Source organism: Bemisia tabaci, chromosome 3 (genome assembly GCF_918797505.1).
Source record: "Bemisia tabaci chromosome 3, PGI_BMITA_v3".
Lineage (NCBI taxonomy): Eukaryota > Metazoa > Arthropoda > Insecta > Hemiptera > Aleyrodidae > Bemisia > Bemisia tabaci.
This window is the reverse complement of record NC_092795.1, coordinates 52773598-52790858: the sequence shown is the minus strand read 5'-3', so window position 1 is coordinate 52790858 and position 17261 is coordinate 52773598. Positions and strand designations below refer to the sequence as shown.

General features: G+C 37.3%; 2 protein-coding genes across 5 annotated transcripts; both read right to left on the bottom strand.

Annotated features, from left to right (window-relative positions):
- Positions 1-2511: 2511 nt before the first annotated feature.
- LOC109036217 (putative odorant-binding protein A5) lies at positions 2512-8675 on the bottom strand (the record flags this gene model as incomplete). Its single annotated transcript, XM_019050241.2, is given in 6 exon segments — positions 2512-2726; positions 3151-3229; positions 4206-4349; positions 5528-5651; positions 6146-6382; positions 8190-8675. Coding segments are annotated over 6 exon segments (1032 nt in total). The 3' UTR covers positions 2512-2563.
- Positions 8676-9189: 514 nt separating this feature from the next.
- LOC140224311 (protein D2-like) lies at positions 9190-16632 on the bottom strand. 4 transcript variants are annotated; one of them, XM_072298759.1, is made up of 5 exons: positions 15661-16632; positions 12974-13097; positions 12372-12512; positions 11765-11846; positions 9190-9828 (listed from the first exon to the last, which is right to left on the bottom strand). In XM_072298759.1, exons 2-5 carry the CDS (start codon positions 13035-13037, stop codon positions 9714-9716), a joined length of 402 nt encoding a protein of 133 aa, XP_072154860.1. In that variant the 5' UTR covers positions 13038-13097; positions 15661-16632; the 3' UTR covers positions 9190-9713. The 4 variants fall into 4 exon arrangements, with proteins under 4 accessions (XP_072154860.1, XP_072154861.1, XP_072154858.1 ...); XM_072298760.1 differs by having other exon boundaries at positions 15686-16632; XM_072298757.1 differs by lacking the exon at positions 15661-16632 and adding an exon at positions 15206-15594.
- Between the last annotated feature and the right edge of the window lie 629 nt (positions 16633-17261).

Genomic DNA, 17261 nt, shown 5'->3' with positions numbered 1-17261 from the left:
AATCGAGGATTCAAAGAGGATCTACCTTTTGGATGAGATACTCCTAAAAAAGCCCAAAATAGACTTATTACTTCTTGCCAGTAGGTTAAAAAAAAAAATAGTAAGATCAAGCTTTATCATCGGTAAAAACAAAACGTCATGGTCAAGAGTCTCCATTTCATTTGTTTTTTTGTTCGTTTTTTTTTTGTGCTTTTTCAACTCTTCTGGCACGTTTACGTCAAGTTCTATCATTTTTGGATCCTTTTTTAATCGTTTGAGGGCTCCTACTCATGCATCTATTATACATATTTTCCCTTTTTAACGAGAGCTTGCAAATAGACATGGATGAAACATTAAGGTCGTATTTTTCAGCATATCTCGGAAAAATATCGGCTGATAATGGAGTTTCCGTATGAGTGTGCCCATTTAAAATATGCAAAGAAAAACTTGCAACGTCGCAAATTGAGGTATGAATGTTTTTGTCCTCGCCATCGATGATGAGAAAATGTGTCACTGCACAAATGCTAGCGTGTAATTTCGGGAAAAAATAGGTGGAAATCGTGATCTCCCGGCATCAAGTTGAAGCGACACTTTGGAAGGCGCTCTGAGCAACTATTCCGCCACAGAAGTGTTGCACAGTATCAGTCGAAATTGAAGGCGCCTTAACGGACGCATATTGACTAATATCGCTCACCACTATGCTGCTGTGCTGAGGAAGAAAGCCGCATGATACTTTAAGCGATGACCTATGTCCTTCAATAAATAACGATTTTACCGGAAAAATTGTTAACAATTTCCTAAAAATCTTTCAGACAATTTTGCCCGCAATTTAATTTAAAATATATGAAAATTTCAAGGAATTTTTCTAAAAATACAAGTTTTGTCCTGAGAATTGGCAATCCTCTAATGTTCATACAGCGTTCTTCCTTAGCACGGCAGTATGTACATCTCTACTAATCTTAAAAAGATACGCGGCTCCTGTTCGATCGATTTTTGTGAAACTTGGTGGAAAGTGGTACTTTTTGACGTAAATGTCGATATTTCCGTCCGGTTTTTAAAAATCAGAAATTCAAGATGTCAGTGACCTAAAACGCTATCTTGGCACAATTGCTGCATTGCAAAGGATTGCAAGGCAATAATACCACATGTTCACCGTTTTTGTTTCCTTTCCTTAAAGCCCGCTTGTTTTGACACATAAATTCAAGGTATAACATTCACAGTGGCTGTATTTTCATCCGATATCACCAGTTGCGAGGTGTTAAACATCAACCATCGATATTTTCCCATTTGAAACTATGGTATAGAATCGATTATTACAGTGCGCGATCGATCCTTTTTCACAGGTTTAAGAGACAAATATAGGTCGATATAACGATATATTGATCCATCGCAAAGCACGCTACACCACCGGGCATTACTGTCTTGATGACTTTCGAAAATCTTGCAGTATCTCTGAGGATGATGAGTGATCGTTCATTGTTCATTGTTAAAGTAGGAAAATAATGCTCATCTCATCGACTTTTTGAAACATTTATTGATGCCGTATTTACCTTCAGCGTTTTATATTTCAGAACCGAGCGAACAGTGTGATTTAGACGGTCTGTTATGTTTGAATAATAATAACTATCTTCAATTGTCACTGAAAAAGTCGCAGGGCTCACTCCAGGGTGGCAGCGATTGTTACTGTGAGCCCAACTGTGATGACATTGAATTGCAACAAATAGATGGGGAGATTACCACGTAAGGAATATTTTTCTCAGATAAACTTAATCGATGAATAAGAACAAACATTTTGGTAAAACTGAGTGTTTTTAATGAATCATCGTATTAGTTACTAGTGAGTACTAACATTTTTCCTCGTTTTTTACGTAGAAAAAAGGATGCGAGCCCCGCTGTAATGATCCACAGTAAAATTGGCATCCTGCCATCTGCATTTTTGAATGCATCGGACAGATCTAGCAAACTACAGTGAGGTTTATTATTTCCGTGGAATCCATAATTTATTTCCTCCATTTAAATCCGATGTTCTTAAGAATCTAAATATTGATCCTCCTTTTTAACGTACCTCGCTGAAATTATTTACAGTCAAATTCGCCCCCTGCTCTCTGTTTGAAAGAATATTTGACAGATCCAGCAAACTACAGTAAGGTTTATTATTTTCGTGGAATCCACATCGGGTTTTGTTTTGAGGTTTGCGTTAAAATGAGTAAACTGGCATTATTTATGTACAGAATGCTTATTGATTCGTTAGATTAGATTTTTTTAATACAATAGTGTAAGTATAGTTTTTTCTCACCAAATCTACAAATGTTTTAAAGAGCTAATTGTCTTTCACGTGGAGTGCAGTAATATGATACGTAACATATACTATGAAAAAATTACTTAGCTACCTAAAATTAATTTTAACATTGGGACAAGTAATAGACAATACGTATTCTTGGCTATTTTACTGGCGGGTTTATACAGTAAAAACCATCAAATTCGTCTCCTTTCTCGTATCCCTCATCTTCTTTTGGCCCCACCTCACGATTTTTTTCTCGTAGCAGAAACCATTTTATTTTTACAAACATTGTTGATAAAATATTTAAATGTTTTGTCCATGAACTAATGGTCCAAAAATTTCCTCTTCCTCATCAATGCTTTTATCCCATCGTGCTATGAAGAAATTAATTGCTACAGGTCCTTTCAAATTATTTTTCTTTGCAAATAGTTTCGTCGAAAAGCCTTTTCGTAGAGATTTCACAGGTCTGGAAAAACAACAAAAAATTGTACGTGAAATAAATTAGTAGTATCATCTCAACATGTTTAGTGCATCTTACCAAAAGGAGGTTAGGGATATATTCAGACTTGAAAAAAGTTAAGAGAAACATTAGTTTTTCAACTTAAAAAAAAATGCTCTCGAAATTTTTCGGTCCAGTCGGATCAAAAATAATTTCAACACTTTTCAACGAACACTGATTTATTAAAGGTATATATAGTTACCTCCTGTGACAAGCTGTTGGTGAGAGCTCGAAGTAAAGTTTGTATGGGGCATAGCCTGATTGGCCAACGGTGTGGTAAGGGCTCATCAGTGTTCGCTTTGAGCTCACCACTTTGATCTTATTGGCAATAGAACATTAAATGACAAAGCCTACTAACTGATAATAAATAGCTCATGAATAATTTACTTACATATGGCTAAGCTTGATTTCATCGTATATTTTGTCTTTTTCCTCTTGCTTGAAAACGAAAAATATGAATCGATGGAAACCTGAGAAAAATGAGAACAAATATGTCACTGAAAGTGCAGAGCAGAGCGTGATAAAATATAGTGAGCTGACAAATGTACTCGTTGGACGTCATTCTTTCTGTTCTAACTTTTGAGAGTTTGGTAACACTGAACTAAAGAAAATTATTCTACAAAAAATTATTTATTTTAATCAACTACCTGCAATGTTTTTTTTCTATAAAACTGGAATTTCTTTGCGTAAAATACTTCCCTCCATGTTTTCAAGTTTTTCAAGACTTTTTCACAGCATTTTCTTGGTATTTTCAAGATTTTGAATTAAAGTACGTCGGATTAATGAGCCGAGTATGCTCTATAACGTGCAATAGCCATATAATTAAGAGGCATGATACATTTCTAATTCCGATTTTCCCCACCAATCTAACATTTCAAAATTAACCAATCGGGTTTGCCTTACTTATCATGAGACGATCCGATCCAATTTGATCTCAGGCGAATTAAAATGTTTGGATAATTTCGGACTTCTCACAAGATATAAAAGGATATTCACAATGAATCATGCAAGTACCCTTCTTTCTAACAAATTAAAAGATTTTTTTTTTTTTAAATGTAAGAATTATGAAAAGAAACAGATTCTTTCGATCTTAGAGGGAAAAGAACCGGCCCTGGCAAAATATCAGCGTGACAAAATCGATTCGATTCTTTCAAAAATCGATTCACCACCGATTACTGTCGTAGATCGTGCAATTCCCTCATGTGCTATACTTCCTTACAATACAATTTCTGTAAATGAAAATGATCATGTTGATGCGTGACCTAACAACGCGCCTTATTAACGCCATTACAGTTCACTGCTTGTTTCTATTGTTTATTGTCAAAACTGCTAGTGGTCAGTGCGGTTGCAGGAGACAATATCATGCAAACGCATGCGCATCATTAGGTTTGACGAAAGACATTCCTCTCATACACCAAATCTGCGTGTATACTCTAAGCTACTTACCAACTCCATCGAACTCTGGGTGAGGTCTGACATATTCTGTTATGAATTCTCCACCAGATAAATTATTGCCGGGGATATTGACGACAACCCAGTGTTGATATTCTCTCGGTTTTCCCGGTCGGGAGTGATAAGACGTATCCGGATCTGTCAAAACGCAAAAAGCAAAACAGAGAAAATAATTTTTCCCGGGAGGTCTCTATGAAGTTTACAGAACTTCAGACGGTAAAGAAGTATTGAAGTGTCAAATAAATAATCAATCAGAGCCAGCGGAGGTCATATTGCTAAAATATAAAATGTTAATGGGTCCGTTGCATGCAAGAGACCCAGCCATGTAAACAGACACTCTACAGGTAAAATCACACCAAAATCGCTAGGCACATCAACAAATTCTGGTATCCACTCCCTAGCGCACAAGCTGCATAGTTGTTTTGAACGCGCTTTTTTAGCCTGGTTACACGCTCAAATTTCCGTCAAATTCCGATCAATATGATGACCAAGATGGCGGTCGAGAGTTATCTAGATTGATGAGTAAAATTAATCGAAACAGCGTGTTGATTGAAATAAGCATGAAATAAGCACGGTTGTGTGGAAATCAGATGAAGGATAAGCCCCACAGCTCCATCATCTACCATCAAATTTTTGCAGGCCGCAGAATTTGATGGTAGATGGTGCGTACCAGTCACCATTTGATCGGAAATTGATGGAAATTTGAGCGTGTAACCAGCACATCTCAAATTTTCCGCGTCGGGTGGCAGGTTTTCTTATCGGCCGGCCGGCAGTCAGGTTTGCCGAGAGAGAGACTCGAGAAAATCTAACCTAGGCAAACAAATACTTTTCAAACTGTTGAAAATTTCCTCACGTAATATTATTATTAATTTAAAACTTTTTTCTCTAAAAATAAATAATAAATAAAAATAAATAAGAGGAAACGGACGCTTGGAAAAAATCGAAATGATTAAAATCGAACTTTCGAAAAAGTTTACACACTTGTTTATTTACTCAAGTTAGGCACGCTGTCTCAGGCTTTAGGCAAACTTGGTCACCGTCAACTTAGATTATATGTCCATGCACGGACGCGGGAAATTCGAAAAAGTTTGTCATGCATACTTCGCAGATTTTACGCAAAGGAGCGGATTTCAGACTTTTTTTAGGGTCCTTGGTGATTTTTGCGCGATTATATGTCTGAAAAAAACCCATTATATTCCAATTCTCTTGGAGGACCACCGCGATAGAAAGAATATTGCTATTTTGAGTTTGAGAGTGTTTTAGTGGCAATATAATTGCCAATTCACTGATATAAATATACCCAATGCGTTCCTTACCTGTCATTATCAGGCAGTACTGAGAATTGTCCTCTGCCGGCCATGTGACATACGATGGCATCCTAGTTGTATGTTTTGCATGAATTTCATTCCCGAGCTCAACTACAACTTTGCCGTACGCAACCTGTAGATCAAAGGGATAGATCAGTTCTTGAATGACGATATATAAACCTTTATCATGATTGCTATGTCTAAGTAAGACAGAAAAGACTGAAGCTTTACTTTTATCTATATGAACTTTTATCGAACAAAACTTTTATCTATAAAATTCATATTATATTCTTAGTACCGTATTCAGTGGATTGCGTCGGCAATACTAGCTGTTTTGTTTTGCTCTCTCCCCCTCACCCCTCGTCCTATGTTTCAAAACAGCTCTCTAAACAGCAGTCTGCAGCGGTAATAATTCTCGAGTTATTTGCAAGTGTATAAAAAAAACAATACAATATTTTTCGCACTGAATAATTTTAATTTTGAAAGATTTTTAGCTCAATGAGATTGAAGCTTATTTTTCGTAAAGAATAGAAGTTATATACATTCAAACACAATGATCTAAAGTCGAAAATAAAGCGGTGCTATATTTTAGGAGGGCATAAGTACATAACACAATACGTCCAACACCTGTATAATATTTGGTGCCGGTTTTTCTATTAAGTCATCGTAAATTTGGTTCCGCTCTTGTAAAAGCTTCAACTCCTCTTCAGTCTTGTTGAGGAAGTGACCAACGGTATGATTGAAGTAGTTCATTTTTGTTCGACGGTATTCGTCGTTGGATTCTTCTTTCATCTTCCTCAATAGTCGTTGTATTTCCGGGTCGTCGTCTTCTGACTCCTTGTCTCGATCGTATAAAATGGTGACCTAAATCGAGGGAGAAAAAAAATAACGTCACCTCTCCTGAATTCACTTATATTGCTATTTACTAGCAATTTAAGATAAAATTTTCAATAATCATTTTGGAAAAATACCGCACAGTGATTTTAGTTCCAGTTCTCACAAATTGATTCCAGAAATGTTTTATTTCATCCTGTGTAATTACACACTCAAAATCTCAAAGCTTTGATTTATCACGTCTTATGTATACATGAAAAAGTGGGATAAAATAGTGTATGTCGCTGAGCAGGTCATAACTTTTTTGCGCTAAAGATGCGGACGAAGGAAAATGTATTAATGAAGGCCTTGATGTTGGAAAGAGATGGAAATTAGGCAAGTTAAATCACTGAAATTCTACAGGACACATGTGCCAGTGGGTCAATTCTACCCTTGCCTTCTTTTTCCATAAAACAGAGGGACCTGTCGAGGCCGGATGATAAATCTGATAGACAAATAATCGCTTATTAACGGATACGTTTTATGGCATTAAAAGACGGCGGAATAGTTCAAAGGTTTTACAGCAAACTCCTCTAGAAAAATGAAATATCTATAGTTCGAAAATAATGAAAACTAGTCGTGCAGATTCGGAAATAAGCTGACAATGAGACTAAAACTGAACATTTGGACGTTTTGTAGGCATCATAGGAACATTGCAAGTTCATGCCTAGCACCATTACCCAAGTAGCATTTTTCAACGGAAAAATCGCGATATGTTGCGATTTTATCGGCGATAAAATCGCTAGGATCATCAACATCTGAGCGATAATCTTCGATCTTGTTACAGTATAATCGCGACTTATATTGCCCGGCAATTTATATTAATCGCGATATTATCGAAACAAAAATCGCGATATATGGCGATTTAATCTCGATTTTATCGGCGAAAATTGATCGCGATTTTGTCGGACAAAAAATTGCGATGCATAGCGATTTAGTCGTCATTAATCGCAATTTTTCATTCGATAATATTGCGATAAATTGTCACCGATATAATCGCGATAATCAACTGATAAATTCGCTATTTATCGCGATCACTGCTACTTGGGTATCTTGCTTTCAATTTTGCAGATGCAACACGAACATCTATCAAGAACGAACAGTTATATCTCTGCGCTGTCATCAACGCGCACCCTTTGCTTTTCTTTAGCAGCGCAGTGCTGTGTTGGTTCCGTCTGGTTATATTTATTTTTATTTTTTTATTTTTTTTTTCTTGCATGGTTGCTGAATGGGCTACGTGAGCAATACAGTCGAAGTTACAGGAGACGTGATCGGGCCTTGTATATTATTGTTTCTCCCGAATCAGCATGACACCTCATTGGCAATACAGAGAGGAGCACTGCGAGTTCACGCCTCACGGTAGGGCGCCTTCAATTTTGCTGACGCAATACGGCCATCCATCAAGTACGAATAGTTGTATCTCTGCCCCGTCATCAACGCTCGTCCTGTTCCTTATTATTTTTTCATTTTGTGTTGGTTCCGTTTGTCTTATTTGTGCATGTAAGAGTAAAACTGATTCTTGAAGCATGTGTTGGGGAATTTGACTAACAAAACCTATTCCAACAAATTATTAAGAAAATATTGTACGCACAGCTTGCCGCATGTTTAGCATTTCTGGAGATAAGTCCAGAACTTTCGATTAACCTCTCGGGCTCCCTTGCCATTTGGTTATCAATCGGAAGTTTGAATATTTCTATAAGTCATGAACAAACCTAAATTTGCTTTAAGACATTACAATATGTGATAAAAAAGTCTAAAAACTTGACAGGCATGCTGAGTGTGCACCCTTGGACTTTACCTTGTCACCATCGGCGTAGACGATTTTGTCGAAGTCTGAGTCATTGTAGACCTTATCAATGTATGGTTTTATCTCGGGGTCGATTTCGTCGTGGGTAAAAACTGGCAGATCGATGAGTGTTGAGTTTGGAGGCGCTTTTGATGAATTTTCCTGTATTCCTTGCAATTGTTTCTGCTTGTGCTTAGATGTGGATGTAAGAGTTGGTGGAGTTCTCGTGTTTGTACACGTTATAAAAATCGTAAAGTGTGACGTTAAAATAAACTGTTGAAGGACTCGAATCGGCATTTTATTAGGTCGGTAACGTATATATTTTATTTACCTGTCAATCATCTACGATGCCATAACCACATACTCACACATGCACTTCACATATTTAATTTTGCTATTTTGTGTCATACATTACATTTTTGTTCGCGACAACGCTGTTACGAGTAAGGCGAACTAAAAACTTTAATGATTTCATCTTTATAATGAAATTTGGAGTCCCTTAATCATTTCCTCTCACGACCATGTAATGTAAATCTAGAAACTTAATCTAGCAATTCAATTTCAAGAGTAGTTTAATCGATTTATTTAGTTTTGCTCCATAAGATGTCCCTGCCACTCGTGTAAAATGCATCCTAAATTCATTTATATTTTTTTCCCTCTAATTTCATAACATTATAAATGCCGTCCTATTAAAATTCTACCAGCAAGAAACCTTCAAACGAACCAAACGGTAGGGACCGCCTTCAAATGAACTACCTCCATATACACCAAGTTTCACTTACTGTGACTGATGGTCGATGACATAACTGAACCCTGTGCTTGCTCCGGCACTTACGTTCTGATAACATTGAAAAGTCTAATCTAAAAATAGGAGCTATTAAGTATTCTCTATCATAAATTAAAAGAAAGAAGGAAGGAGAGAAAACTGTGAGGAAAAACCAGTAGACTCATGAAGAAGATCAAATGAATAAATTTATAAAAAAAATCACTAATAATTAAAAAATAATAATAATATTTTTAGCATTTACTTGTATTTTATCCCATATGAAGGAGGGCTTTCTGAAGGTTTAATGGTTTGAAAAATTACACCAACAATAATAATGTAATTTAAAAAACATTATGAGAAAAACACTTTTCTCAATATTGTAAATACTGTCTCACTTTCTACAAAATATTTTTTTTTTCTACAAGTAATATTTTCATAATTATATTTTCATCATTTATTTAAAGTAAAAAGATCACATAGATATGTTAAAAAATACTACGCAAGATAAATTGTTCGCTCCCTTTTTTAATAATTTTTGGGGCAAGAACAATTATTTTCACCATTCTGGGCCAGCGCGCTTTCACTTACGTGCCTTAAGAGTAATACGTAATGCGTTACGCGACAGTCGCGACACTCGACACACTTACATCTAACCACGGTCAGATCTTTTCAATTTATACTGCGTACTGATAGAGGTTGAAAGTTCAAAATGATATTTAACGTCATAAAATTTTATTTTTCCTAGTTTTCCGCTCACAGAAAAATACAGTTTAATCAATATTAGACCACCTTAGGTAGAAGAAATTTACTGCAACAGGATCTCCTAATTTATATTTCTTTGCAAACTTTTCCGTAGAAAATTTACCGCGATGTTCGTAAGATGTTCTGAAAAAGAAATACCCGACATCGTTCAATTAAAAATTGATAAAACAATTGGGCGTATTTCTACCAAACAGAACTGCGTGCAGGTGGGGAAGTTTGGGTGTGCTAGTTAGTTCTCGAGCGATGAGAATGTATGAGAATTTTGAAGCGCTAGTAACATCAGCGGCAACGAAGCCGTCTCCGTTGTCACCCATCCTCCGCTTTAACTCATGAGCCCCATCCACAAGGCTCTTTTGCCATGCCCACGGCTCATGAGTCCCGAATTCAGTTGGCACATAGTTCCGTTTGGCAGAATGTAAAATCTCGCTTTACCATCTCTCGAAAGGGAATCACGCCCGCTCTGCCGTGATAGGGGAGGGAGCAGAAAGTTCAAAGATGAAGTTTTGAGAAAACGGGCTCAGAAGCTTCTGAGTGGAACATTTTATTGAAAGAAGCCTCCGTTCTTTGTCAAATCGCAACCAATCATTCGATAGACTCTAAGAAATCATTTGGGGGATTAAAACTCGACCGATTTTATTTTAAAGTATATGAAAAAGGTAAAATTCAGTTTCATGTTATCACTGAAAAAAAAGCTCGGTAAATCCGAACTAGTTCGGATCATATGGAACCACGATTTTTTTCGGTACACACGACCGAATTATTCGGTCTGCTCAGCCGAACTGTTCGGTCCACTGAATCGAACTGTAAGAATTTATTATGGTTCGGTCGCACAAACCGGACAATTTGGTTGAACAGACCGAATAATTCGGTTATGTGTACCGAACAAAATCTGGTTCCGTATGATCCTAACTAGTTCGGATTTACCGAACTTTTTTTTCAGTATTGATTAGTATTTGGCAAGACTGCAATACGTGCTATCTTCTGCGTGCTTTTGTCGTAGCGTGTTTGACACACAACAAACTCATTTTCAGGTTAGAAATCGGCAGATGTGGGCAGCATTCGTCTTGAAAGCACTGTTTTCATTGGCTCTCATGCACGCACGGCTGTCTTGAAAAAAACCTATGTCATTTTTTGTGCACTTACGGCTTTTTCATACGTCTCGTTTTCATTAAATTAGGATGAATTTTGCTGTTTTAGCTGTCGCAGTAATTTCATCTAAAAGAGTTTAGACGAATTTTGAAGAAAACTCGATTTCGAAAATTTTGCCTCTTCACTATCGCGGCAGCGCATTTACATTATTTCTTACGCAGATATCTAGAGAGCACCCCATCTTTCCCACCCGCACATAGTTCTGTTTGGTAGGAATAGTCCAATTGACAGTCTGTTGACTTAAATACGTCTATTATTGGATACTTTCTCATAACTGAGGCAGTTTTGAGACTTGCATGGGAAAATTACTTTTCTCGAAAAAGAGGGAAAAGTTAATTCCATGATTTTTGTGCCAACTGATTGAAGATATTCTCTGTATGAGCCCGTTTAATTTATATTTTGGAAATATGACCTAGGTTGTTATATCAGAGGAGACTGGGGACCTAAGTAAGGTAAGGAGCGTTAAGCAAAGTTTGAATTCCTGCCTATGAAAAATGGTGGACATTTCAAATTGGGCAGAAAATTAGACCAAACAAGAGAAGTCAACTCTTGGTTTGGTCCTCTGCCCCCCCCCCCTCCCCACACATTTATTTTAGAGCGGACAGCCGGGAACGGCAGTAGGACACGGTAGTCAAACAAAGGTAGGCGCCTTTGCGAAATACATATGAAAGCGACGAAATGCTCCGTACTATTCGTTTCGTTTCAGTCTAGGTGAGCAACTTGAAATAAAATGCCAATTTTCATATGTGATGCATCTTGATCCAATCTCTCCTAGCCGGAGATTGGACCTTGCCTTTGGGCCTTCTTTTCTGCTGCTCGGAACATCCAGAGTAATGGAATATGATTGAATGCAATACAAAGCTCACTTACTGAGAAAATATATCATTAGGTTATATAAAATCTGACTTACTGTTCCTCGCCAAGTTCCGGCTCTCTGAAAATAATATCAAGTAGCGGCTGCTTGTACGCTAGAAATACCACTCTATGCACGCCTATGGAGAAATATAAAATTTAAAACATTATCTTTGAATTTTTCACTTCTTTAATTTTTCGTTTTTTTCCTCAAAAAAGCTCGGTTTTAGAGAAACTATTCCATTCTTCGTTTTTTTTCTCTCGTTTTTCTTGGTTTTTCCCTTTTTTATCCTATGATTTCTCTGTTGTATTCTTATAATTTTCCATTTGTCGTGTTCTGCTCTGGTGAACAACCTTTATGAAATGAAAAATCAGATATTGAACAAATTTAAAATCACTGTCGAGACACATACAAAGGTTGAGATATGAAGCTTTACTAGGGGTGTAGATGAAGTTCTCTGATCAGATGTAAAGAAATTATCTCGTACACTGGCCCATCCTTATTTTTAGATTTCAGTTAGTGTTGTTCGCAGATATTGTCAAGCGTAGCTCAAATTTTACTGAAATTATTCAGTAAAGGATTATTCTATATTTCCGGAGAGAGAGCATTATTGTTTGAGGGTTTGAATATTGTTGTTGACCGTAAGAAAGTTGAATACTCATACCTCCATATATTTGATCCGGTAATGGTGGAATGTACTCTGTGAGGACTTCGCCATCCGTGAATTTGCAGCCAGGAATATTCACGACTATCCAGTTTTGCCATTCTTTCTCATAAGGTGTTGTACGATTTGGAACGTCAGGATCTAGGCAGATCAATTAAATATGATATAATCTTAACACAGTGACTATTATAAAACCTTTCGTTCTTGATCTGTGAATTTAATGTATTAAAGTGACAAAATATGAGAGCAGCAACAGGAACACGGGCTATTTTATTGAGATACAATTTTGTCGTATATTTTACTTAACATTTTTCTGTTTCATTTCTCCTCTCAAATTAGAATGTTCGCCGACTTTTAACATTTATTTTTTCAAAATAACTACTAACTTACTAAAAACCTCCAACAACGATGCCGGTCCTACACACTCGGGTGCAAAATTTAGCTGTTGAGCTGCACGCCACGTGTTGCTCCATACCGAACAGATAGTGTCTAAAAAGACCCTGGTTCCCTGTATGTTTCTTTTCTTACTGTGAGTATCTTACTTTACCCTGTTTATAAAAATCAGAAAATATTTAAGTACATCATCCTGGTAATGCTATTACCTGTCATAATTAGCGTGTACTGGTACTCCGAATCTGCTGGCCATTCCATCAATGGGGGCTCCATATCTGTTTCGGTAGCATTTATTTCATTTCCAAATTTCACAAGCGTTGGAAAATAAGTAACCTGTCAAAAATTATCTACATTGTCGTTGCAATCTAAAATGAACCTAAGGACCGTCCAAGTATTACGTAACGCACTTAGGGAGGAGGGGGGTTTGAGCCAGCGTTACGATACGTTACGAGGGGAGTGGGGTCAATCCCAGCGTTACGTAACATATCCGAGCAGGGGGAAAAACTTTGAAAAACGTGCAAAAAATTTAAAATCCCGTCCTTCCCGAATGAATCGTTTCCACATACATACAAGTCGCTTTACAGCACTCCCTCGCGCTCTACGACTCCTAACCTCCACTGCTATTTTACAAACCACACATCTTGGGGGAATGAGCACCTTAACATTTCCAATGTATCTTTTCTGCTCCAAAAAAAAAAAAAAAAAAACTCCGAATTTTTTTCGAGCTATTTTCTCAGCATTCTCTGGTCGGGGGGAGGTCAGGTCAGCGTTACGTAATTAAAAACAAGCAGTTCCAACGCCCAAGCGTTGGAGGGCGCTTCTTTGACAAAGCATATTACTACCAACTTATGTACCCGAAGACTGACGAAGATGGAATTTAAAGTGGGATTCTTTATCCGCAAAACTCATCAAAACTTCAAATCGACCGCGAAGATCTGATGCTCTCCACAGGCACTTTGTGATGAATTAAGTGGGTGGTGAATGGAAACATAAAGGATGCACTGTAAATCAGACGACGGGAAAGAGCGGCGGAACCTCTAAAGCTGGTGCGTCAACGCGATCTAGCGGACAGCGGCGTCGCGACGCCGCGAGGTAGGGCGCGCAGGTCGCGGGGGAGCGGGGCCGGTGTCTCCGCTAACTGGAGTTGGGGGTCCTTATTCATTCTCTTGGTCCATAACATAACCTTAAACCTTCCGCTCAATGCCGCAAACAGCTGACGTGTCGATGCTGCGCCAAGAAAATGAACCAATCACAATGTAGCACAGTAATACGTCACTAAAATGAAGAGATCACGTGACTGTTCGTAATATTTTCAAATCGATCTGAAAGTACTGCCTCGGATATAAGTATTTAAAGCATAAGGCGGCCCTAAAATACTTTAACCAGGTAATACGTCCGTGCGAGATTGTTATGCTTAAAACCAAAACATTTCACGAAAACTTTTACGAATACCAGATGCAGAAAAAAATCTAATTTTCCCGGGTGTACCAGAATGGCGTCATTACCCATAAGGCAAAAGGGCATGTAGTATAGTACATGTTACATCGGGGGAGTCGAACGGTTGGAAAGGGCGCATCTGGTACCCAGAAGCGCCCAAAAAGGGGAGTGCAGGGCTGTCTTAAAAGGGGGAGGGGAATAAATAAAATCGGAAAAAGTCATTTACGTAAATCTTGAATAGCCCCCTGTGCTGCTGGCTCAAAATGATGTCAAGCTCTGAGTTAAAATATTCAAAAATATTCAAAAAATAATAAAAATAATAAATAATAAAAATAACAATAATAACAAATAATATAATATTAAAAAATATTCAAAATGTATTTTTTATAGATTCCACCGTGACTCTAATCAGAAATTCAAACAATTCAGGTCCTAAAAAGAACCAGGATCATATTCTTTCCTCTTTTTTTCTAACCCTATTTTTCTTACTACGAGGGGAAAATTTGCTTTTGGTTGTATTTCCTTTTTAGTGTGACCGCTACAAAGGTTGGTGCAAGCACCGTTCCGGCAATGGCAACGAGCCAGAGGTCGCTCAGTGGCTTTTATCAATAAAATAACAACTAACGATTAATTTTAATTTTAATCAGGACAAACTCCTTCCCTCCAAATCTCAACCTCAATCTAGCTTTAACTATGATTCCATGAGAAAGTATCAAATACGCAAGTTAATTTGTCGAACGAACTTGACAGAGTTGTTCTACTTAAAAAGCAGTTGAAAAGCTCAGAGATATTTTATAAATAAAATAAACATTTCTTTTATTTTTATACCATCACGTTTAATTAAAAAAATGTTAAAGGGTGAATCGATCTGTATGAGATACCCTTGTAAAACAGTAAAAAAAGTAAAAAGTGATTAGTCGGAGCTTTTCCTTATCATCATTTTACACTGAACGAACCGGTGTTATGTAAAACGGAAAGAACGCAAATTATGGTGCCTCATTTACCTGCAAAACGTTTTTCGGAGCAGTTTGAATGACATCAGGAATTATTTCGTGTTTTCTCAACAGTTCATCTATTTCTACAGCCGTAAGATTATACCTACGAATACCAACGGTGACTTTTAAAGAATAAAAAATACCTAATAAGACTGCTACGCTGGCTGCAACCGGGAGGTGAAACATTCGTCTCATATCGAGGTAATATGTTTTTCTTTGGGGGGGGGGGGGAGTGATGAAAGAAGAGAACTAATCATAAATCTAACTTCCTGAAAGAATTACATCTTAAACAGGATAGTGCGTCTACATCAAATTCAAGAAACACTGTTCCCGGCGTTAAGACGCTTTTAACTAAGAAAAAGTCACGTACACAAAATATGTTGGAAATTTGAGACGGGCATTGAGAAATTCAGGCATAAAAAAGAAACATTTTCATAAAATTGATAATTATCTTAGCTTCACACTTTCGTATTAAAATGTCAAAATTACGCTTGATAGAAGAGTGATAATTGATGTCAGCCACAGGAGAGGACTGCTTTTTTAGTTGTGCAAATTGATTTCGGACCAAGCGAGTAAATCACATCGTTTGATGAATAGCAGGTGACTAAATTTAACTAAGAGCATCTTATATAGTCAGTTTTGACCCACAACAACTCAATGAATAGCGAATACAGTGACGTATTCCTACTAGCTTCATTAAGAATTTGATGCATACTATGAAAACAATTACAAGACGGACAACTCCCATTAAAAACAAAATCCCATTCAATATAGTGTTTCCTTATCTAAGAGAATCAGACAAAGCAGATAAAAATGTGACATCACATCTATTATTTTCAAATTCATCTAATTTCTGAACAGGCGCATACAAAATCCCACGATTAAAGGAGGAAATTACGCAAGCGCTAGAGCTAATACAAAATATCTTAACATCCACCACAATCTAATGCTTCAATCCCAGGACTTAGAGTCAAAGCATTTCAGGAAATATTTACTCCTAATTAATTCATATTTTCTCAAATATCCGTTTTTATCTGCAAGATTGCTTTTCAAAATGGTTACAGGAAAAATTAAAAATTCAGTTTTCCTCCCATCGCAGCCCCAATTTTCTTTTCTTTTTCTCTTTTTTGTGAAAAGAGAAAGGGTTTCAGGTAATTCCGTCAACGATTTTTTGTCCGGGCACCTGTTTAGTCCAGTAATTTACGTCCACGCGTAAAATAAGAAACAGCGACTTGGTCCAAAGATTGTATTTCAGACCGGCATCGATATTAATCTCATTGAGCCGCACTTGTGTTGAAAGGAACTATACAAAAATGAAAAAGAGAGAGAAAAAACCAAGGAGGACGCAATCTCTGGTTTTAACCCACTTTTACATCGATCTTTTACAGTCAAACACGTCCAATTTTGAGCGTTTGGTTGCAAATATACCACGCTGCAGCACAGTAAAAGCACACAAAAAAAAAATCAAGAAGCTTTAGAAATCATTTAATTGGACACGAAACCACCCTAATATTTTCCAAACACACGTCATATTTTCCTTTCAATACATATTTTTTTTCATCAATTTAAATTAGACTAATCCGCGCAGAGCGTGCAAATGTTTCAAAATCGTGAGTTGAAAAACGCTGACTCCGCGAGATTAAATATTTGAGCTTAACACAGAGCAATTTGCGCACTGGCGCCTACAAACCTAACGGGATACCTCACGCGTTGCGCAATGCGTGAAGTATCACTGTTAGGTTCGTAGGCGCCTATGCGCGTGTCACGCTGGTCGCCCGCCGCGTCGCGGAGTGCTACGGCGTTTCAAGCAACTATTTCGCGACATAGGTGTTATGATTTGCACCATTTTGGCGTCGAGCGCCTTTTTAAGGGGTGATACTTCATGATCTATCGGGAAGTTAGTTCAGTGGTACGCTCAAAAGAAATCTAAGTTTGATCAGCTCTTTTTATAATCATGTATGGAAACCTACTATGTAAAAAATTAAGTGGTTCTGATGCTAAACGTCTCCTCGATTCTGAGAACCATCCACTTACTTGCGCCAAAATTGTTTTGGTAAAGTCAACA